General features: G+C 41.7%; 1 protein-coding gene across 3 annotated transcripts in view; it reads right to left on the reverse strand.

The window, feature by feature from the left end:
* Positions 1-139: 139 nt before the first annotated feature.
* The window catches only part of tab1 (TGF-beta activated kinase 1/MAP3K7 binding protein 1), a 29,368-nt gene continuing 4,954 nt past the window's right edge, over positions 140-24,553 (reverse strand). The window contains exons 4-11 of one of the 3 annotated variants that reach the window (XM_084932032.1): positions 23,612-23,707; positions 23,182-23,320; positions 17,206-17,322; positions 14,492-14,603; positions 8,414-8,558; positions 7,962-8,175; positions 6,795-6,948; positions 140-2,306 (exon numbers count right to left, since the gene is read on the reverse strand). In XM_084932032.1, coding sequence (XP_084788158.1) covers positions 2,084-2,306; positions 6,795-6,948; positions 7,962-8,175; positions 8,414-8,558; positions 14,492-14,603; positions 17,206-17,322; positions 23,182-23,320; positions 23,612-23,707 — 1,200 coding nt within the window. In that variant the 3' untranslated portion in view covers positions 140-2,083. Of the gene's footprint in view, positions 2,649-6,794; positions 6,949-7,961; positions 8,176-8,413; positions 8,559-14,491; positions 14,604-17,205; positions 17,323-23,181; positions 23,321-23,611; positions 23,708-24,553 lie in introns of all 3 variants that reach the window. The other 2 variants (XM_084932031.1, XM_084932033.1) reach the window with 2 other exon arrangements.

Genomic DNA, 24,553 nt, shown 5'->3' on the forward strand with positions numbered 1-24,553 from the left:
CTTACACATACAGAGTCCTCATTATTATTAACTTGTGTATCCTGCATTTTAAAAATGTGTGTATATACACACACAAACCCAAAAAGTTGGGATACTGTCTGTAATGTAAACAATAACAGAAAGCAATGTTTAGCAAATCTCATAAACCAGTATTTTTATTAACCACAGAACACAGAAAACAAATTAAATGTTTGAACTGAGGAAAAACAACCTTTTATATATATCTAAAAAAACTCTATTAGCTTAGTTTAAATTTGATTGCAGCAAAAAGGTTAAAAAGGTTGGGCAACAAACGTTGTCAAAGTGAGAGTAAAAAGCTTGGAGGAATATTTTACAGCTAATTTGGTTATCTGTCAGAAACATGGTTTGGTACAAAGAGTCTTAGAGAGGCAGAGGTTCACCTGCATTTGCATCATCTTGAGAAAAAAATTAAACAAATTGTTAAATAATTTCAGATGATCGTCAACCTGTGAGGATTTTTAGTATCTCATGATTTATAGTACATAATATCATCACAAGAATCAGAACACCTTGAGAAATCTCTGTGTGTAAGGGACAAGGCCAAAAACGATACCAAATGTCTGATCTTTGGGCCATCAGACGGCACTGCATTAAAACTGGCACGAGCTCAGGAACACTTCCAGAAGTCACTGCCTGTGGACACAGTTCACTGTGCCATCCACAAATGCAGGTTAAAGCTCTGTCAGGCAGAGAAGCCATATGTGAATGTGATCCAGAAACACTGCTGTCTTCTCTGGGCCAAAGCTCATTTAAAATGGACTCAGGCCAAGCAGACAACTGTTCTGAGGTCAGATACAATATCTAGCTTGTTACCAGTGCTCAGTTCTAGAGCACCATATGGTCCCATCCAGACCCCCTTTTTCAGGGAAGGACTGTGTGGTTCAGAAAGACAATGCAAAACTGCAGCCATTGGAACGGTATGGCTTTGTAGTAGACGAGTTTGGGTGCTGACCTTTCATCAGCAATCAAGTGGCACATGATCAAACAAAACAGAACAAAGCAGACCCGAGCTGGAATCCTCCATCAGACAAGAATGGGACAATATTCGTCTGCCAGAAGTCCAGCTGCTCTCCTCAGTTTTCCAAAATTTAGGGTCTGCTGTCAAAAGAACAGATGCTACACAGTGGTGAACATGGCCCTGCCATCAAATCCAAATTGAGCTAAGATTTTCTAAAATGGTAATTATCTTTTTTCAGTTGAAACAGTTGATATTTTTTACTGTGTTCTATTGTGATAAAATATGGGTCTATGACATTTCCAAATTCATTCATCTTTATTTACATCTTACACAGCGTCACAACTTTAAGTACTCGTGGTAGATAAAAAGCATCATAGGTTCACTTTAAAGCAAGTTATTTATTACCAGCTTCAGTTCCAGCTGGTAGCTGGTTGTAATATCCTAATGAAATCCCTAATAAGCCCTGCTGTACATGTTGTGTTTATATTCTAAACTGTCAATCCCTGAATAAACCTCTGGGCTGTGTGGAAATGACAACACAATGATGCAGTGTGACCGCTAGTTACATTAGTTGCTGTCATAACAACCATATAAGCAGACCGTTGAGGTCTTTAACGAAGGTCAGGACGTCAAAGCAACGAATTATTGAAGAACTCTTTGGCAAAATGAAAGCTGATGGGAATTAATCTGGAGATATACTGTCATTACAACTTAAACAGTACTTTATAAAGCATTCATTTATTCAGTTTTAAGGCCTTACAGTATATAATAACTCACAGCTCCACAAGGTCCCCAGTCCATGAGATTCCCCTTTTGGTGCCTTTACATCTGAAAATAATTTTGTCAATTTGGATTACATGGATTCACTCACACACCTTTGTCTTTTATAAATGACCAAACATCAATTTGGAGTGAAGTGACAATGTTTTCCCAGCATTTCATTGTCTTCAACTTCTGTTGAGAAGTTCATCCCCATGCACCTTTAGGTCACTTATATGTAGTAACATTACATTAACAGCATATTATAAGACGTCCCATCACGTCCCTAAATCTTTGTCCCTTTAAAAATCCATGTGTCAGCTTTGCTGGAAACTCCAGTGGGTCTCACTGCGGTCCCAGGCCTCCCTGCATGCTCTGGCCATCGCCATGGTCGCTCCCCCACAGTCGGTAAAACTGACTGAAGTCCACGTAGGGTGGGACCCTGCCCGTCTCGTCAGGCTGCGCCGCTTGACTCCCTCTCTGGCGGAAAAGGCTTCCATCTCCTGAGCTGGAGCTGGAGCTCTGCGTCTGGGTGTTGGTGGACTGCAGAGTGGCTGTGGGGCTCTGACTGCTGGGGAGCGTGGAGGAGCAGAAGGAGGAGGAGAAAGGTGGGTGGTTGGAGAGGATGAGGGAAGAGGAAGACACAGGTATGAGGGTTGGAATAGAGGAGGAAGAGGATGAGAAGCACCAAGAGGAGGGGAAGAGGTCCATGTCACGAGTGGAGAGACAAAGGAGAGAGGTGGATGAAGGGAGAGGCCGAGCAGGACGAGGCATGGTGGAAAGAGAAAGGAGGGAGGTGGAGGAGGGAAGGGGGGGAAGGGGCGAGAGGGGAAAAAGAGGGGAAAGAGGGAGTTCAATTATGGGCTGTAGGATGTTGACGGAAGCTTGGCTGGTAGTGGGGTGAAACGTGCTGCAGGAGCGGAAAACGGAGAGGCAAGGACACAGTGAAGGGCGCAGGATGGATATTGGCAAGTTGGGAACCAAGAGGAAGAGAAATATGGCTGTGAGTCAGACAGCGAGTGACAGACGGGAGCAGAGTGGAAATCATAGAGGAAGAAGAGCTGAAGAAACAATCTTGGAGGACGACGATGCAAAGGGAAGAATCAAAACGTGCACTTGCATCAATCAAAGCAGCGGGAACGTTTAGGAAATGCACTCGCACACAGAGAGCTCTTCATGCTCACTAACTTTATAAAGCAGGCGGTTTTGAGCAAGTAGTCTGACAAGGCAAGTGCACACTTCAGGTATGCTAGGAGAGGCTGTCAATCATCTGTGCATTCCAGTAAGCACATATATAATTAACAAAGCACAACATCCAAGTAAATATGTGTAAGCACATCTAAATATGCAACTTTAAAAAAGAGAAAGAAAAAGATTTGGACAAAAATTGGAAAATAATTGCAGTTAAAATTAAAGTTAAATACAACTGAAACCAAGATTTGTCAAGTTGTACCACAAAAGGAGGAGGAGCAGTCTCTGCCTGTGCTCACGGCGCACACTGTAGGAGAGCTGCTTGCTTTCTTCTGCGTTTTTGTTGAAGTTGCACATCCAAGACAGCGTTGGGCATCAAACTCTGCTCTTCTAGAGTGATTTTTCCACCCCAAGTGTTTTTGGTTCTAACTAGGTTTTTAAAAATAAGTCAGCCACCAAAAGAAGCTGAGCAAATCCTTTAAATTTACAACCTGACAAAGGCCGCGTTCAGACCAAAGTTATTGGAGTTAACTAAACTACAAAATAAAACTACATGTGGGGAAAAACATTTTAGTTCACTAACATGTACACACGCACACACACACACACACACACACACATATACACATATACATACATATACACACACACATACACATACATACATATATATATATATATATATATATATATATATATGTATATAAAATTTTATTTTATTTTTGCTTAATTAGAATAAAAAAGCGCTATATAAAAGTTGTAAAAACTACATTAAATTATCAAACTCCCTCAGGAAAACAACTGAAAGAAAACCAAAAACAGCAAAAAGTCCAAACAAAATAAACCTAATTTGAAATGACAACACTATAATTCTTATTCAGACTGTTCAGCACTCTGTTGCATGTACAGCACATGTACTAACGCATGAGGCCCAAGAAGAAGAAGGAAACTGCTTCATCACGCTACGTTACAGTGAAGTGCAGGTACAGGTTACAGGTATTTTGTTGGCTGATCAAGTCCACATAGATTGCTCTGGAAAATAAATATAAGCATTATTATAAATTCTGTCTGTCAGTATTCCCAAATTGGTATGCAGTTCCAGCTGTTCCACCTGACATGATCCAGATCTATATTCCTATAGTCTGTACCCGTATTCAGTCTCTCAGCAGTGCAACCCCTCTGCGCTGGTGCAACACAACTCTTTTCCGTCTGCATCTCATTCATCTCTGCTGCACAGCTTGTGCGGGACTGCTTGTCCCCGTCAGCCAGCAGTGGCAGCAGGACTGAAGACATTTAAGCAGCTTTTGTTCTGCAACACTCAATTTCTTGGAAAAAGTATTAACAGGCGCCCGCTTTATCTCTATCTCTACACTGACATCTAAAAAGAAAGAAAAGCAAAACAAAAGAAATTAAAGCTGCAAGCAGCGTTATGAGGGCCCTCGCACCCCCGGCGCGTCGAGCCACGCCCAACACCTGAAACCAGCACGTCCGATCTGATGTCACATTGATGGAATTCATGCATTTAACCACCAGCTAACATTTCATCTCGTTCAATCATGATTAGTTAGTCATCCCACTAGGTGGCGCTCTAACCATTAATGACAAATAGCATAACAAACATTTCCGAGCTCAAGTCTCATCACGCCTATGACCTTTGGGAGAGATTGAACATTGTGTTTTTGAGTGACAGCAGATTACTGCTTTTTGGCGAGTGATTGAAACTCTACGTGCCGCCATGACCACCCCGTTTCCCTGAATGTAAAAAGCTTCGCAATTTAACATCACAAAGGTCTTTAGATTCCACACACTGGAGATTGCATCAATCTGATGAAATCCCTTGGAGGAGTTCGTCAAAGTATGGTGCCTGAAAAGAGGGTAAAATGTCGCCAAAATTACACATTAATTTTAAAATGGCTGACTTCCTGTTGGATTTGGGATATTGCTCCAAGAGACTTTTTTGTACATCTTGATATCTCCTGTAAGCGTACCAGGTTTCAGACTCATAGATAAAACACAGAGCAGGGGCTGTGGTTTTGAAATTTTGTAGGGGGCGCTGTGGAGCCATTTTGCGCTATTCAAGGAAAATGGTTACATAACAACAAAGCGTTCATCACATTGGAGGTGTGGGCCAAATTTAAAGCCTATATAAACTTTCCAAGCCCCTCAAAAGCCACTTCATCTTTCATGGTGAACTGCGCTGCCACCAGGGTGCGCCGTTCAGTTTAAAGTCACAATTTTCGCACTGAAGCATCACGAGGGACCCATGTTAATATTCACCGCTTTTGAGGTGTCCACGATGAACCTGTGAAAATCAGTACAACAAAGTGAAAGCCATGACATTTCCTGTTGCCACTAGGTGGCGCTCTGCGTATTCCCGACAATGGGCACATCAATCTGTTCAGGGCGGGTCTGACATCATACCTGTAAAGTCTGGTTCTGATCAGCTTGGATTTCATTGAGTTATACTTATTTGTTTCTCCATGGCGAGACATCAAAGTTCGCCATGCTGCTGGGGTCACACCCTTTCGCGAAAAGTCACAGTTTTCACTGTAACCCAAGACCAACTCCTTAAGGCTTTCCTGGAGAAATTTGAGGCTGCAGATGTCACCCATCACAATACTGTACCCCAAAGTGTAAAACATGACATTTCCTGTTCCCACTAGGTGGCGCTGTCCCTGATGTCAAATATGGCAGGTGAAATATGTTCAGGGGTGAAGCCTTATCATATGTGTGCTCTTTGGTCCAGGTCAGACAATGTATGACAGAATGAGAGGCAATAAGATTTTCATGGCGAGTCATCGAAATTTGCCGTGGCGCCACGGCCTCACGGTATTGTGAAAACTCAAAAGCTCCGCAATTTAACATGGCCCAGGTGTGTAGTTGACACTGACCAAAGATGAAGCTTGTATGATCAAATCCCAAGGAGGAGTTCGAAAAAGTTTGAGGCATGGAAATGGCAAAATTAGAGCCAAAATGTCACCTTCACGTCCAAATGGCGGACTTCCTGTTGGGTTTGCGTCAATGGGCCCACTGACTTTTTTGTTCGTCTTGGCATGATACACATGTGTGCAAAATTTCATACATGTAGCTCAAACGATGTAGTCGTAGGGCTGCATTTAACAAGGCATAGGTGGCGCTCTAGAGCCATTTCCCAGTGCTCATATGTAAAACCATTAAAATACAAAATTTTTCACCAGACCTGGCATGTGTGCAAAATTTCATGAGTTTTTGAGCATGTTTAGGCCCTCAAAAAGGCCCTTGTTTTGCCTGAATAATAATAATAATAAGAAACGGAGCAGATACAATAGGGCCTTCGCACTCTCAGTGCTCGGGCCCTAATAATAATAAACAGAGCAGATACAATAGGGCCTTCGCACTGTCAGTGCTCGGGCCCTAACAAGCTGTGGAATGAGGAAGTGGAGTTTTAAAATACATTTTATCTGCACTTGTTATCTTCTGAATTTCAAGTGAAATGAATCATGGCGTGCCATCCCAACAGCAGAGCAGCAGAGCGAAAGCCATGCTAACACATAAATAAGCATAGCAGTGCAGGAACACAAGGGTGTGTGAAAATAAGACCTAAAGACTCAAAATAAGTATAGCATGTGAGGGAGGACTTTCTGCTTATTTAAAAGACAGCAAAAATAAACCTAACAGCAGGGAGTGAAGGGTGAAGGCAGAACAAAGCTCGCACAGAGGATCCGCCCCACAGCAGTGCAAACAAGGGAGTTAAAATTGAGCTTATGAAACAAAAACGGGGCAGAGGTGCGTCAAAGTGAAAAAGAGGCTAATTCAAAGTATGCCCAGCAGGGGAGAAGGAGTGAGGACCCAGAGCAGGCAGGGACTCAACACAATGCAGGCTTACCCAGGTGTCGGGGTGCCTTCCTCCAGGGTGGAGGCCGTGTTGGTTCCATTGGTCAGGGTGCTTTGTGAGGGCATGACCAGCGAGAGGGTGACACTGGTTTTACTGGTGCTCTGGCTGTTTGAGTAGGGCACAGACACGGGACAGATACGGCCGCCTGAAAGAAGAAGTAAAAGAAAGCTGAGTCCTGTATATTTGTGAGCCGCTAAATAATTTCAACAAGGACTTTAGAAAAGCAAAGGTCCTGGCTCTGGGAGTAAACCCGATATTCTTCTCAAAAGCCTGATTGTTTAGGCTCTATTTGGTATTCTTTTTAACAGCTCTACTCAAGGATCAGATGTTATTTTCTGATTATTTTCCAGGAAACCGGTCTGAGTTTAAACTGGGTAACAGATAACTGTGATCCGATGCTTTGGGATCACACTGATACACTGCTCCCTCTTCTGATACAAATGCCAATGCACAATCGTCAAATATAAAAATTTTATCTGATCTTCGGTTAAAAACTTTATTTAACATTCAATGAACCTCCTAAGGACAAGAACAAGATGTCCGGCATCAACCTTGCACGGCGGCTGAAACCAGATCCTACCAAGGAACGCCTGCAGAAGCAGAGGAAGGACAAACCAAGTGCACAAACACAAACAAGGACCCTAGATAGTCTTGCTTCAAAGAGACTGGGGGGGCATGAGCCACTTCATACCACCCCATGATGTTGCTTTTCAAACACATGAGGGTAAAGTAAACAGAAGTTAATATGTTTATAGCAACAAAGACAGACACCCGCACGGGAAAGCGGCAGACAACCAGGGAAGTAAACCGGAGATATTTGAACTGAAACATTAAAATGGAATAATAATGTTTGCAAACACATGCACCGACATCACGATGCATCCATTATTGTTCCTCGTATGGGGAATCTTCTTCAGCTATATTGTGACGACAATTAAAACAACTGTTTGCTCAACAACATGCAAAATCCTTCGCCTGACACTTGTGCCTGAAGTCACGAGTCTTTTTTAACGGTTCAGTATGAATAATGCATTCTAATGTGACTAACTCGCTAAAGTTTTAAATGAGGAAACTGTGTTGGTGTAGCTACAGCAGAAGGCCGCTTCTTAGACGTGCTTTCCTTGAGATATGAATCAATGCCTAAATGCCAGATCCTACCCTGCGTGGGCGTGAGCGCTGCATCAGCCAGTGGGTAGTTGAGCGTGCGGATGAGCAGGGTCATGTCTTCGTGTCGAGAGCAGTAAGTTGCCCTCTGACGGCCGGACACGAACACATCGTGGTGAAGCCGCTTGACCCGATCAACCACAGACTGAGCCACCGCCTCCAGACTGGTCTGCTGGGCTAGCTCTGCTGCTACCATGGCAACAATTTCCTACAATAGACAGCGGGGTCAGAGAAAGAAAAGGTTAATGTAAGAGTGGAAGAAGTAAGGAAAAGGATTAGACCTAAGGACAGAAAAGGAGCCTAGGAGAATAAAGGAAACAGAAATAGACTCAAACTAGGCAAGAAAACAAAACTCGAAAGAAAAAAATATTAGTGAAAGTAAGGAAGAAGAGGAAGGAATGACGATAAATGAGGTGAAAGTAGCTTATCAGAATGAATCTGCTAACCTGATTAGCCTGTTCGGGACCATGGGCGGACTCGAGGGCATTTATCAGTCCCTCTGACATCAGCAACAAGAAGCCTGTGACGCCTTCCAAAGACTGGCCGCCGTGAATCTCTGGCTCCGCAACAACTGGCTTTGACTTGGCCGCGCTGTCGTAGGAGACGGACAGCACTTAAATTAATATTAGACACATAAAAGGAAAGACGGTACGGGTCAAGTCTGCAAGATATGCTGGGGGAAGGCGACAGAGGGAGAACCCAGGATGAAAAGCAGACATAAGAGCCCCTGACCTCCATATAATAAACTAATCTTATAGATCCAAAGAAGCGCTTACATTGTTCATATCACATTTCCTGCACTCCCTTTGATGCTACAAAGGAGGAAATTCTATACAGACTCTATTATGTGTTTTATTGAGGATCATAATTGGAATGACTCAAGGGTTTTTTTTTTTATTCAGTTGGCCTCGACAACAATAGGAAGAGAGAGGTGTGAGATAGAAGAGAGCACGGGGCCCCCGGATAACAGAATTTCATACAATACAATACAATACAGTTTTATTTATATAGCACATTTAAAACCTGAAGGCACACCAAAGTGCTTCACAGTAATATGGAAAATCAACATAAGTCAATAACAGGGTACAGATCAGGCACTAGCACAGACAGGATAGAGGCACTAACAGACCAGAAGAGTTAGATAAATACAAAATCCGCTAAGAAGACAAAAACAGCAGTAAAATTAATAATAAAATAATAAATGTAATAAAATTTAATAAAAAATTTAAACAATTTAAAAGTTTAAAGTTTAAAAGATTTAAAAGGGTATTAACTGGTCATGAAAGCCAAGTCAAATAGATATGCTTTCAATCTTGATTTAAAGGATTGGATAGAGTCCAAGGCTCGGATAGAAGCAGGGAGGCTATTCCAAAGGTTGGGTGCAGCTGAAGCAAAGGCACGATCGCCTCTGGTCTTCAGTCTAAACTTAGGTTGGGCCAGGAGTGATTGACCTGATGATCTTAATGGGCGACAAGGAGTGTACAGATTGAGGAGGTCAGTGAGGTAACTGGGCGCAATGTTATTCAGGATTTTAAAAGTGAGTAGCAAGATTTTAAACTCAATGCGATATTTGATTGGTAACCAGTGTAGATCAACAAGAGCCGGAGCAATAGGGTCAAATTTTCTAGTTCCAGTAAGAAGGCGAGCCGCAGCATTCTGAACGAGTTGCAGCCTTCGAAGAGAGAAGGCTTGGAGACCGCAGTAGAGAGAATTACAATAATCTAACCTGGAGGTCACAAAAGCGTGGATAAGTTTTTCCAGGTCCCTGTGTGGTGTAGAATCAGTGAGAGAGTTAGCAAGGGGCCCCAGCAGGGCAACAAGCTGGTCTCGAGGAATATGGCTGTCGAACACCATAACTTCAGTTTTTTTCTCATTTAAATCGAGAGAATTATCTGACAGCCAATCTTTGACCTCTCTCAGGCAATCGTACAGGGAGTTCAGTGATGCTGACAAATCATCAGTCAGTTGACAATAGATTTGAATGTCATCAGCGTAAAAGTGATAAGAAATATTATATTTTTCAAATATGAAGCCCAAGGATAGCATATACAAAGAGAATAATAAAGGGCCCAATACAGACCCCTGGGGCACACCACAACAGAGAGGGGCAACAGAGGAAGAGTATCCTCCCATCACAACAGAGAAGGATCTATCTGTGAGGTAAGAATTAAACCAGTTAAGGGCAGAACCCTTGATGCCTACAACATGCTCTCTAGCCTCCTCAAGAGAATATTATGATCAACCATGTCAAAGGCTGAAGACAGATCCAATAAAACTAAAACGGCAGGGCGACCAGAGTCAGCAAATACAAGAAGATCATTATAGACTCTTAGCAGGGCCGTTTCAGTGCTATGGTGTGGCTTAAAGCCAGACTGGTATTTGTCAGTGATATTATTTGCAACTAAGTAAGCCTGCATTTGGAGAAAGACGGCTTTCTCTAGAACTTTTGATAAAAACCGAAGTTTCGAGATTGGCCTATAATTGGCAGGGTCTTTCTGATCGAAATTACTTTTTTTCAGAACAGGGTGCACTACCGCATGTTTAAAAGCAGTCGGGACACAGCCCACTAACAATGATAAATTCATTAAAAATAAGATGCAAGTTTCCTCAAAACCTTCCTTGATAATTCGGGATGGAAGGATATCATGCACAGAATTTGAGTTTCTCAATTGTTCAATTATTCCCTTAAGAGTGGGGAGTGATAACAGCTCAAAGTGAGAAAAGGTGGACATGCATCCTAAAACCGGAACAGGGTTCAACACAGGAGAGTGAGAGTGTGAAGCCTTCAGTAATAAAACTTTTCCACTAAAATGAATAAGAAATTGCTCACAGAGAGCCTGAGAGGCCAAGCTCGAAGAGTCCGGACAGGGATTTATCACTGAATTAAAAATTTTGAATAACATTCGGGGGTTGTGGCTGTTAGTCTCAATAATATCTGATAGGAAAGCTGCTTTAGCTGCCTTTGCGGAGTTCTGGTATAGAAAGCGGCTCCTACAAAGAATGTCATAGGATATCTGAAGCCTGTCTTTTTTCCACCTCCTTTCAGATTGACGGCAGACATGACGTAAGGCTCGTATAGTGTCATTTAGCCATGGTTGATGAGAAGTTCTGGGACGTTTCATCTTTATAGGGGCCACAGTATAAGATGGAACAACAGGTGGATAACATAGCGTTGGCAAAATCATCAACCAAGGGAGGCGTGTAACAATTTGTATCAGTATCAAAAAAGGCAAAGTTTAAAAAGGCCGTAATGAAGTTAGCCACAGTCTCAGAGTTAATGATACGTACAGGGCGATGACAGCCTTTAGAATTTAAATCAATTGCACATAGCTCAACATCAAACATGACCAAAAAATGGTCAGAAATACCAGCATTATCAATGTCCATAGTACAAATATCCAAGGACCAAATCCAAGGTATGGCCTTTAAGATGAGTTGGTTTCCTGACCCACTGTGTAAGGTTAAAAGAGTCAATTAGGGCAAGGAAATCCTTGGCTAGGGGGTCATCAGCACAACAAATATGTATGTTAAAATCTCCAGTAATAAGAGCTTAGTCATAACTTAATAAAAATGAACCTAAGAAGTCAGCAAATTCACAAATAAAAGACCTATTATATTTAGGTGGTCGATAAATCACAGCACATAAAATCGTTGGGGGTCCAGCAAGCTCCAATAGTTGAACCTCAAAACTAGAATAAGTAGGAGAGGGCAGTTGCCAAACTTTAAGTTTGTTTTTAAAAACAGAGGCCACGCCTCCACCTTTTCCTGAGGGTCTCGGTGAACTGAAGGTAAGGAAGAGGCTGATCTGATAATAGTTATACAGAAGTACCACCGTGCAGTTATATGCCTCCACCAGCTGGTGAAGCTGCGCTTTACATCTACAATCTCACGAGATTTATTCAATGTAGTCCACCTCCAAACCACAGGTCACAGGATAGAGGATGCAGTCTGCCTGAGATAAATGTGATTTCTCACATAAAATTATAAAACTAAAATGAAATGGTGTGTTGGTCCTACGCAGAGCCTGCACACAGCTTTCTGACCATCTCAGTATCTGAGCTGAGTTCTGGACACAAACGAAGCCTCTGTTTGTAAAGCAGTGCTGACACAGAGCGCCTGACAGGTATTTTTTGTAGGGGTGAATAAAGCTATTAAAATATCTCTGGTGTTTCAGTTCTCAAGCTGGTGGACGTGTAATGAATATTGACTGTCTGCCTTGAAAGGTGAAGCAACAGCTCTAAGTTGTTAAGTTTGCAAAAATAAGGTGATCTAAAGCATAATGATCACTGCTGTACATAACGGGAAACTGACACCATGTGAGATGTCAACAAGGGACTCAAGAAAAAACAAAAACAAAACAAACAAACGTAGATACCAGCCCCTTCATTAGTTACACCTTGCTATTACTGAGCTGGAACTCCCTTTTTTCCTTCAGAAGCGCCTTAATTCTTCATGGTTGTAAACATTCCTCACAGGTTTTGCAGCGCGTCCTTGATGTAAATCCCTCATTTAAACATCCCAAAGATGCTATTCAGCATTGAGATCTGGAGACCGTGGAGGCCATTCGAGTACAGGACACTTATCGTTGATGTAAAGAAACCAGTTTAAGATGACCTGAACTTGACAACGACTGTGGCTTTTAAACAATCCTCCACTGGTAGAGAGGAGGTAGAGAGGAGGACCGTTACAGGATGGATCCATGCTTTAATGTATACCAAACTTTGACCCTACATCTGAATGTCACAGCAGAAATCGAGGCATACTTTTCTTCCAGTCCTCTGTTGTGCATTTTTCTTGAGTCTGTGTGAATTGTAGCCTCTTTCTGTTCACAGATGAGAGGAGTGTTGTGCGTTCAGAGACGCTCTTTAGCCTAACTCTGCTATAACAATTGAGCCTTTCAGTTAGCTCGAAGCAGACTGGTCCTTCTTCTCTGACCTCTGCATCAACAAATCATTTTCACTGTCACTCACTGCACATCTTCTGGTTTTCAGACCATTCTCTGTAAACCCTACAGATGGCCATGTGGGGAAAATCCCAGTAGATCAACAGTTTCTGAAATAGTCAGACCAACAACCAAATCACATTCAAAGTCACTTAAATCACTTTTCTTCCCCATTCTGATGATCTGTTTGGACTTCAGCAGGTAGACTTGACCATGTCTACATGCATAAACACATCAAGTTGATTGGCTCATTAGAGATTTGCATTACCGAGCAGATGAACAGATGTAACTAATGAAGTGGCCAATGAGTGCAAATTCCCATTTTAAAAAAATATCAAAAGAACCACCAATAAACAGCTCTAAAATCAGGATGCCACACACACGCAAACACACGCGCGCACACACAGCTCAGCTCACAGATTTCAAGACGGACACCCAAGATCAGCCTCACTGCTTCACTATTATACCACTGGAAATATGTCCTTAAATATATCCAAAAGTGGATTTTTGGAGGTCATGCTGACCTCGGTCTTTTACCGGAAAACTGTGAATCCAAGCCGACGCTTATGACACATTTAATGAAATTCCCTCCAGGCGTTCTTCAGATATTGTGTGCACAAAAACTGGGCGGATGTTGTGGCTTTGATCTTTTAAACACTAAAATCTAAATCAGTTAATCATGAGTCACAGTGAATGAATGTAGCAAATTTAACAGGAACTTCCACAGTCAGACAGACGGAGCTGTTGCTATCACGGCACACAAAGAAGGTACGATACATTAAAAAGTTCCAGTATCTGGCCGACTTCCTTTTGAAGCACAAAGTCTTTTTTTTTCACTGCCTAGGGGGTTTGAGAAGATCGATACTACTGTCCCGCTGCACAAATTCAAACTATATCCAAAAGCTAAGCTTAACACAAAGACTGGCAGCAGTAGGAAATGACTCGCACATTTCTTGAAAGCTTAAAAAAAAATCTGAATGCTAAAACCTCTAAATGTTCGAATTTGTATAGTGTTGCCCCTTTTTCACATGCAACATAGAACAGGAAATGGTCCATTAGTCACTGAATAATCTCATGTGGGCACAATCGAACAAAACACAGACTTTGGAAACGACAGCAAGCAGGTTAAAATAGACGCACCACGCTTAGTAAACCCAAGTTACTGTCTCTCAGTGACCTCATGCAGAGCCAAGAGTTGAAAAACTGGTGAAACCGGAGCATCTAGAGCAGTCTGAGGGATTACTTTTTTATACACTTTGTTCAGGACTGCAGTGCCAGCTGAAAAGGTTAGAACTGGTCACATGGTGACAGGTTAAACTTCACTGTTTTTGTTGATTGTGTACCACGTCTTATCTTGTGATACTGGATATTTCTTCTAATCTTTCATCATAACCTCAAAACACAGGAACACAAGCTAAGCAGGTGAGGAATGAGAATGGAGGAAGACAAAGAGAAGAAAACAAGTGACACAGATAGTTGAATATTTCTAGACAGCCTGGTGTTTTAGTGTATCCTTTTCAAGTTTTTGCATTTGACAAATTGAAAGAAAGAAAACGCATATTTTGTGTTTTTTCGGCTTCACCTGAGCAGGTCAATCTCGTTGTAGTTAAATTTGACTCGGTAGTCTCCAAGCCTTCTGCTGCTGCTCTGTCCCGCTATCTGGCCCGCTTGTCTTATCCGAGCTGAATCCAGTCCTGCAGGAGATGAGGGAAAACGGACACATGGACGGTGAATGCTTATAGGAGATGATTTTAAGAGAGAGGAAAATTTAGCAGAAGAGGTGAAGGGGAGGATGGAGCAAAAGCACACAACCGATAAGCAGAAGCAGAGGTGGGGACGGGAAGGGAGAGGGGTGCATCTGTGTGTTTGAGCCTGGATGAAAATGCGAGGGGGGAGAGGTCACCTTGGTCTGGGTAAATGGAACGACTGTCATTTTTTTCAATCATTAAGAGAAGGACCTGAACAATGGAATAATAATGTGAATCCCAGCAAGAGACAAGAGAACAAAGCAAGGCAGAGAGCTCGGTCTCCTCTAATGGTGTGCTGTGAAACGGCGAAAACACCCCCACACACAACAAAAACACACAAAAATGCGTCCGTTTCCCCATTTCATCCATTACAGGCCAGGCTGCACCTACTGCTCTATTGGCAAAGCTAATTACGATGTATGCATTTTCTGTTATATACACAACCCTCATTACTGGACCATTAGCCTGCTCTGTCCACCATGGATGAGCAACTGTGTGCTTTCTCTAATGGCTGTGTCTGTGCTGAGCGTTATATCAAGCACAACATGCAGGGAATGTAAGACGAGGTGTGTCTGACACTGTCAATGCAAAACCCTCCAATAGTAATGTGCCAAAAATCTATTTCTGTCCATCAGTCAGAACCAAGAAGAGTTAAAAAGAAATGTCAAGATTCCCTGAGTGTATCTGAAAAGTACTTAAACTCTGAGTGATAAGTTCATCGTTTATACACCCACACCGAGCAGCGCTCCAGATTTATTTTCCCCCATCTAATAAACACCAGTAAACTGAGAGCTATAGTTTTCATGAGAACAGCTAGAGATGCTCGTCTCTCTTTTCCTATTGGCTACTGCTGTGCATTTTTCTTCTCACTTAGTAAGCGAGCCCCAGGTCGCTTGCGGGCTCTTCAGGATGCTGCTGCTACATTGCTAACTCGGTCCTACAGATGGTCTCATTACTTGCGTCCCTTCACTGGCTCCCAGTTGTATTCAGGGTCCAGTTTAAAGCCCTCAACCTCACATACTGAGCATCAGCATTTCACTCTTTTTATTTATTGTGTAGCTTCTTTTTTTTTAATTCTAGTGTTTGTTTTAATACAAAATATATTTTTTTACTTTTATTTCCAGTTTAGTTTTAGGGATATCTAAGTATGTATACAGTGAGGAATTTGTTGTTATTTGTAGTTTGCTCACTCACAAAGAAATGAACAGTCTATCATTTTTATGGTAGTGTCATAATGGAGAGACAGAATATCAATCAAAAATCTAGAAAAACACATATCACATAAAAGTTATAACATGGATGATGAGTATAACAATGCAGCCAGGTTTCTGGCTCCCACAGCCTGGCTGTGTGCCACTATTACGATCAGTCACTTACAAATACTCCTGGTCTCAACTTGTGTGTGTGTGTAAAGCACATCTGTCCACAGATGCAGCTTCTTCCCACCTCATCACCAACATGTGCAAGACCCAAGAGCTGTCAAAGGACGTCAGGGACCAAACTGTAAACCAGCACCAGGCTGGAATGGACTACAAGACCATCAGCAAGAAGCTTAGTGAGAAGCTTCAAACTACTGGTGTGATTATCTGAAAATAGAAATATTTTCAACATCAAGCACACTCTGTCTGAGCTTATGCAAGATCTTGCCCGAAGATGGAGGATAATCACGTGAAAGGTGGTTGATTAGCTCAAAACTACACGTGAGGAGCTTTTTAATGATCTGATGGCAGCTGGGACCACAGTCACCAAGAACAAATTCAGTAACACACTGGTTACAAGGTTTACACACCTAATGGACTCAAAAGGCTTGGGTGCAGGGAAGGTTCTGTGGTCAGATGAAACCAAAATAATGCTATTTGGCATAAACTCAGAGTGCTGTGTTTAGAGGAAGACCCAAAGAACATCCATACAGTCAAGCACAGAGGTGGAAACATTATGGTATGATTTACAGGAAGACTTCAGTGCACTGAGGGGTCAAACAAAGAAAAATCTTGACGAGAACCTCCTTCTCTTAACCAGAACAAAAGTGAAGATGTGTCTTCCAGCATGACAATGACCCAGAGGGTAGATAAGGAGTAGATAAAGAAAACATTAAGGTTATGTAGTGGTTAGCCAGTCTCCTCAGTCCTATAATAAATCTGTGGAGGGAAATGAAGCTTCCAGTTGTGAAGCAGCAGCCAAGAAACCTAAAAGATTTAGAGATTCTCTGTAAAGACGAGTGGTTCAAAATCCCTCCTAAGATGTGTGAAAACCTGGTGACCAACTACAAATTTATTTTTATTGCTGTGCTTAGCAACAAGGTTTTTTCCATCAAGCACTAAGTCATGTATTGCTTGGTTTCACTTTAATGACATGTGCTTTATAACTTTAATATAATGATTAATTTTCTGGATCTTTGGCTGATAATCTGTCTCTCTAAATAAAACTCAAATTAAAAAAATAAATAGACTGTTTATTTCTTTGTAAGTGAGTAAACGTACATGTTCAGCATCAAATTCGGGATCAAATAATGATTTTTCTCCACTATGCCACAGATAATGTGTCTCACCCAGTGCAGCCAGTCTCTGCAGCTCATCCTCGTTGTCAGTACTGTGCGGTCGGCCGATCTGAAGCACCTGGTTCTGGCCGTCACTGCTGGACTTGCACAGCAGGACTCGGTTCGTCCCTGGAACCAAAGGAAAACATGTTTGAAGGTAACTTGAAATCAACAAGAGGTAAAACTGTTAGTTGAGTCGGTTGAAGTAGATACACTAAACTGTATAGATGATCTGCTTTCCCAAGCAGAAGAAGACAAATTTTCCGAGGTCTTTCAATCACAGGTGCAGTTAGTAATACAAGTGACTGTATTTCACTCTGATGTGTCGAGGTATAAAGTATGTTTGATCAGTGGATCAGCTAACAGTGAACTGGAACACAGCAAACATTAGCAGTATTAGTTGCTCCTATGTTGTTGTTGTTTTGCTTAAAGACATTTAAATGTTATGCAAATATTAAGGCTCTACTGGATCATGAAATTGAAAGCAGCCATTATTGTTATACTTTACCCTGTGTTCAACAAGTCTAAATATCTGCTATTAACAAGGCCCCATTGTGCCTCCGACGTTTTCACTGAAGCTCTCAGCTAAGAGCTGATTCACCTCCAGGCCTTTTTAGACTTTAGTTGTTGTGGTTACTGGGCTGAATCATATTGAAAACTAATTTCAGTGTTTCTTGTCAAACCAAACTTTGAATGCTTGTATGTGTTACTTTTACAAGGAGAACAGCACCACACACACGAACAATACTTTATTATTTTTTTTACTATCTGTAAAAAGCACTTATGTGTTTTCATTACTCACCAAAGCTAATGCTGACTTAATTCCTGTTAAATTTTTATTAATTTTACTCAGCGTTGGCTCCAAACTAATGAACATCTGGTCGACAAACTAGTTTTTTTTTTTTAAAGGTTGTAGAGGTAAGTCATCAAATGGTAAAATAAGCTGTAATGACCAAAAGCATCTTTGTAAGCATATTGAGGTAAAATTGGGCCTTTTAGCATACTGTTTTTTCTGCACTATAAGGCGCACTTAAAGTCCTTTAATTTTCTCAAAAATCGACAGTGCGCCTTATAATCCGGTGCGCCTTATGTATGAATTCTGGTTGTACTTACTGACCTCAAACCGATTTTATGTGGTACACGGCACTCAAAAATCTGTCAAAAAATGTTTTAGTATGACTTTGGTAAGCAAGAAGCTGCACCGCTTGATGGATTGTCGGAGCATTACGGCTACTGTAGTCAGGAGGCTCGCGGAGTAATCTGGGTCCAAAACTCTGTCTGCTTCAGGTCTCAAAGTCAAACGAACACTGCGGCATCACTGTGAGTTAAAAACTGTCTAAATTCTTTCATCTTTAATAAAATGATCAGCGTTGCTGCTTTACCAGGTGTAAAAATTAAGTTTAACATCCATGAAAACAGAATATATTAAATTTAACAGAGTTAGACGTCAGAAGGAAGTTAGCTCGCTAGTTTCCACCTAAGCATGATATAGCATGTTCTGACTGAGAGATTTCTGAAAAAATTAAAATGTACAGCTCTGCTATCACTTCCAACATAAATGAAGACAAAACTAAACAGCAGTGGCGTTTGCAGGGTTACTGAAGTTGGACTACCTGGTATATAATGATGTGCTACGTGATCGCTAGCGACACAGCTATGTTAGCATAACATAAACAGTGAAGCTGGAGGATGAACGCTAACTTTTTTCCACTCGATAAAAGTTGACACGAGGGTTCCCGATGGTTAGGGACAAATGCAATCACATGGCAGGATGCTGTAAACGGACCAAACTTCAGTCAGGAGAACAAATGAGATAATCCATCCACAATACGAGGTTAGTCATTAATATACTGCAACAACATGGGAATAGAGCAGCTGCAAGAGAATTCAACATTAATGAATCAATGTTACGGAAATGAAGGAAGCGAGAAGAATGAGTTGAGTAGTTTGACTTATCTGACTGTTTTGTTTTGCTTAATGCGACTTATAATCCGGTGCGTCTTATGGTCCAAAAATACGGTACAAGTCAAAGGAGCTGCACAGTTTTTGGCACATCTGTATTTTCTTTATTCTTTAGCCCTGCTGGTTGCTCTTTGGTGTAGCCTTTTTTAAAAAAAAAGACCATGTCTAACATGAGCTAACATGTCTCTTTTAGCATCAAACACAAAGGATTGCTTTTAAAATATTATATACATGTCAATAAACAGGTGCCATAAGGTGCAACTTCCATATAAAAGTTTATATAAAAAAGTTTTATGAAATAAAAACAAGACAAAAAATGTTAATTAAAAAAAAAATACTGTCTCATCTTTCTCAGCCCCTATCCATATTCATGAGACATTTGGGTTTCTAATTTTTGCACGCATTAATCATGCAGAGGCTTTGATGTTGCTCTGAGGTTACTCACAGGTCCGACTCTCCACCAATTAACGAGCTAAGACGCTGTGGTACTTTTAAAAAGCTAAATATTAATTATTTGCCTCTGCAGCCACACAAAAGCTGAGCAGGGAGAGATCAATGATTAATTCACTTTTATATTAATAGTTTGGGGCCGCTGAGCCGAAGCACGGTGCAGTTCCACGCTGCCCCCGCCTCCGGCCAAATCTTATGTTCGGCTGTGTGTGTATGTGTGCGTTATTCATATAATCCGCACATAAGGGCATCCGGATCAGCCACAATACACAGTGAGGGGTGCGTGTCACCTTCTGTGTTAATCAGGTAGTGTTGGGTTTAAATCTGATGTGATAGTCAGGAAAACGCACGTCTGTTAATCTGTAAAGAGCAGCCAACCATTTCTGATATTGAGCGTTTACATATCGGCGCCCTTCCCCCTTTCTCCAAACACTCCAACTTGCAGCTCAAACTGTGACTCACATGACCTTAACTGTCAAACTGCGTTTCACATCAACACACAGCTGGGAGTGATTTTCAAGCACACTTACTCCTATGTTTAAACGTCCCTGGGCCTCATGTTCTGTCAACTTTGAACTCTTGCCCCCCCCGACACACAAAGCACCAGAGGGGACAACGGTCCCTCCTTTCTACCATCTACTAATTACTACCCACCTCCCCATATTGTGCCCTGTTCCACGTCCTCAAGGACAAAAGAAAAATCCAACTGAGAGGGAGAGTGAGGGGCTCTTTTCCTGTGTGTGCCCCAGCATCAAATCAGGAAGCTAAAAGAAAGAAACGTGAAGCAGTGCTTTTAAAGGGTTTTGCAAAACTGAGGTATTTCCAATAGGTAAGATTCATCCCCTGGATTAGTGAATAAATCCACCAAAAATAGGAATATCCAGTGTTCACATTTATCTGAAACAAAGCTCAATATGCAGCAGCCTTTGGCAGCAGCTTTGATGATTATTAAACTGAAATCCTTCTGTCGCTCTTCAAAGTTGGTGCGTCTGTGTGGGAAGAACTGCGCCCTGCTGCCTTGTTTGAACTTTCTTACAGTTAAGGATTTAAAATGGCCTGCGGGTTTGTGTATTCAGATATTAACAGTAGATGCTCGTTTTCCACTCTGAAGCTTAAAGAACACATAAACACACACAATAAATCATGCAGGCACAACTAGCTGTTATGATGCTAGTACTGCAGCTGTTGTCCGCAGGAGCCGAGTCGGCAAGCAGGGATTTAAAAATATTGATGGACACTGTTGGTATGGTTTGAATTAAAAGAGTAAATATCATTCCATAACTCCATCTGTCTGTGGGCTGCTGGAAACACAGCATGTGGAAATGCATTCCTCGTTTCCCGTGGAAATAAACGTTCAGTGATGGCATTTGGTTATATACTAACCAAATCACCATCTCTGACGAGGCTTCAGCATTGATATATAGCATATATTATATTGCCAAAACTATGTTTGACTGCTTTTACATGCATCTAACTCGAGTAACATCCCATTCCCGTTTAACGTGATGTTGACACCGCCTTTGCAACTATATCAGCTTCAACTCTTCTGCAAAGGCTTTCCTCAAGGTTTCGGAGTGCTTATGGGAATTTTTGACCATTCTTCAGATGCAAATTTGTGAGGTCAGACACTGATGTTGGACGAGAAGTCCGAGCTCACAGTCTAAGCTCTAATTCATCCCAAAGGTGTTCTGTTGGGTTGATGTCAGGAAACTGTGGAAGCCAGTCAAGTTCTCCCACTAAAATTTGCTTATTCGTGGACCTTGCTTTGTGCACTGATCTGCAGTCATATTAGAACAGGAAGGGGCCATCTCCAAACTGTTCCCATGAAGTTGGGAACATGAAATTGTCCAAAATGTCCTGGTACGCTGGAGCATTAAGAGATCCTTTTACAGGAACTAAGCCCAACTCCTGATGAATAACCCCACACCATAATACTCCCTCCACTAAACTTTACACTTGGCACAAAGCAGTCAGACAAGTAACGTTCTCCCGACAACCACCAAACCCATGCTTGTCCATCAGAACTGTTAGACGGAGAAGTGTGATTCGTTACTCCAGAGAACACATCTGCACTGCACAAGTTAGGAACATTTCAGCTGGACTACTCCTAGTACCTACAGCTGATGCTGAGCATTCAGCATTAGCTCACATAGTTGGTTAAAAACAAGAAAACCCCAAGTACCCTCTATGAAGAGATGGAGGTTTCATGGCTTTAAAAGAGAGTCTGGCAGCACTCTTTAGAAAGAGAAGTCACATAGGAGTTTGCAGAATCTGCCACACAAGTTTAAATCTACTATTTATGAGTGTTACGATTTTTTCTCAGTGCTGTCAGGTAGCTATCAAGTTCCATGGCAGCTGGCATAGATTTATATGTATGTTTTGTCTTCACTAAACCTTTCTGCGTGTGGATTAACAACTCATTTTTCCCCTCCTTTACCTAGTTGATAGGCAATGAAATGACACAAAAATGTTCCCTGCTTGTGTTCATTTGCTTTGTTTAAATAAGAATACTTTAAAGTGGGACTATTATGCTCTTTTCTAGCGCCACCCTTTCAGACAGCTTTCTTCTCATCAGCTTCACTCGAAAAAAAGTCTGAACAACAGGTGGGAAAGGCCTCTGTGATCAGTTTTCCAAACGTCAGATCTAGCAGATCCCCAACACCACTGGCTGATTTGAAGTGTCACATTATAACAGAGCCGGCACCTTATTTTATAGATGGCTGCAGACACTCACTGTTGTACCTCTCCCCTGACCTTCTCTGTACATACTGATGATGACTTGAACCAAAGATATTACATTTCAAATGGATTAATCACTGCATATTTTGTGTTGCCACGGTTTGTTATTGTGTAATTTGGCATGCCTCAGCCTTTTCTTCCTGTTTCCCTTCCTCAAAAATGCCTTCTTGACAGCCAGCCTTCCACTGAGACCATCTCTGACGAGGCTTCACCATTTCTTTGCAAGTTCAGTTTAGGAAATGGGAACAAATTCTGTCTTTTAGTGCCAAGCTTCTAGTAACAAAGTGCCTAAAGATACAATTTAAAATGAGTTCTTTATCAAGTTATGTGTAGACACTGCACTGCTTCATCCTTTGACACAAACTATTATTCCCTAATGTAACACTATATTGGCTCTCAACTGCATCAGGATGCAATACAGCCATTTCTCCAACCTTTAATAAGGAAAGCATTATTCTCCATCAGTGAACAAGTGCATTCCATAAGTATATATAGAGACTTTACTATTTAATGAGATAAAACATGAACAGTCATGAACATTAAAGTCTCTTGTTGCAGCAGCTGCCCACTGAGCCAGTTTTGACACTGTGGAGCTAACATGGATTTTCATGCTGAAAGCGGCCTCGGTCATTTTCACAGAGTGGCCAGTAACCAAACACAAATCTGTGTGAAGCCTGACATCTGCTGGTGCAAAGCAGACTGTGTCATGGCTGTCTGTTACTGGCTGGCCTTTTGGTGGTTTTGCTGCCAACTGTTTCTGTTGCAAATGATCGAGTGCGATCACACATTAAACAGGAAATCAAAGCGTCATCGCTGACATAACCAGAATCAACTTACCAACGTTTGCAATGTAGAGCTTGTTATTGAGAATGAGCGCCACCGCAACCGTGGCGCCTCCTGACACCTCCTGCTCTAGCTCCTTCAGCCGCTCCATCACCTTTTGACTCTGAGGAGAAAGCTGGTGGAACGGAACATTCTGATTGGCCGAGAGGTGAAGGCACAGAGTAAAAGATGGAAAGGAAGAGGAAAATGAAGCAAGTAGGAGCAGGACAGATGATAGGAAATGAAGGGAAAAAAGAGAGAATTAGACAAATGATAAAAAAGCAAGAAAAGAATAAGACCTGAGTATCTTATCTGATGAAAGAGAGTGATGAGCCCAAATAAAAGAATAACAAGCTCATTCTCCCGTGGCTAAATACTAGCTCACATCAAAGCCTAAATCTGTGGTTGTTATGGAAACCAAAAGAGAAAAGAAAAGTGTTCCTACCTCATTGTGCGGTAGGAGGTAGTTGCTCAGGTTAGCCTTCTCAGCCAGAGCATCATCTATGGTTTCAAAGTAGCTCTTCTCCACCACATCAAAGGCCTGCAGCGCAGCAACAACAGCGTGTATAATGTCAAGTGTCAACACGCGTGAGAGCGAGCGTCACTACTGAACACTTAATGCTACTGAAATGTCAACTCAGGCTTAATGGGCCTGGACTGCAGCTGGCAGTGATGGTCCTTGTTTTGCTCGTGACCAGAACAGAACAAGGACCATCACTGCCAGCTGCAGGCCAAGAAGCTACAGTTGGAGATTCAATGAATGAAAACAAGGACCACCAGACCAGCAGGTAGAGGAAGTAGAGAATGAAGTTTCAGAACAGCAACGAGGGGATTGTCTGCTACTGAATGAATTGCAGATGGCACTGAAGACATGACAAACATAAGATAAGAACACACATGCAAGCCCGCGTTCACACAAAAAAATACTTATTACATATGTGCACAGAAAATCTATAAACTACAACAGAGAATTTTTACTGACTGAGTAGTGAAAAGTGAAAAACACCTGGGAGACCTGCTATGTGAGGGAAGCACAGTGTATGAATACGGTTCATTTATGCCACAGTAGTGCATAATGACCCACACAGAGCATCTTTCTATAATCTGACTAGCCCTTAAATGCACTGCACGGTTATGTTTCGTTTTTTGTTTAACGCAAAAAGCTTTAAGTCGCATTAAACGATCGTTAAAAAGTGAAACAGGCATTTCACATTAACTATGGTTTAATTAATATCCATAAATGTTTTTGTTATGTGGGGGAAAATAAAACCGCTGGCTTAAGTATTAAATCAAAATATGTAGTGGCAGCAAATGCAAGCAATGTCTTTGAGGCAAGAATGAGATTTTACACTTTTATTCATTTATTAAAATAATCAGCGCAGTTTCT

The sequence above is a fragment of the Perissodus microlepis genome, chromosome 6 (genome assembly GCF_051167445.1).
Source record: "Perissodus microlepis isolate ML-2025 ecotype Zambia chromosome 6, ASM5116744v1, whole genome shotgun sequence".
NCBI lineage: Eukaryota > Metazoa > Chordata > Actinopteri > Cichliformes > Cichlidae > Perissodus > Perissodus microlepis.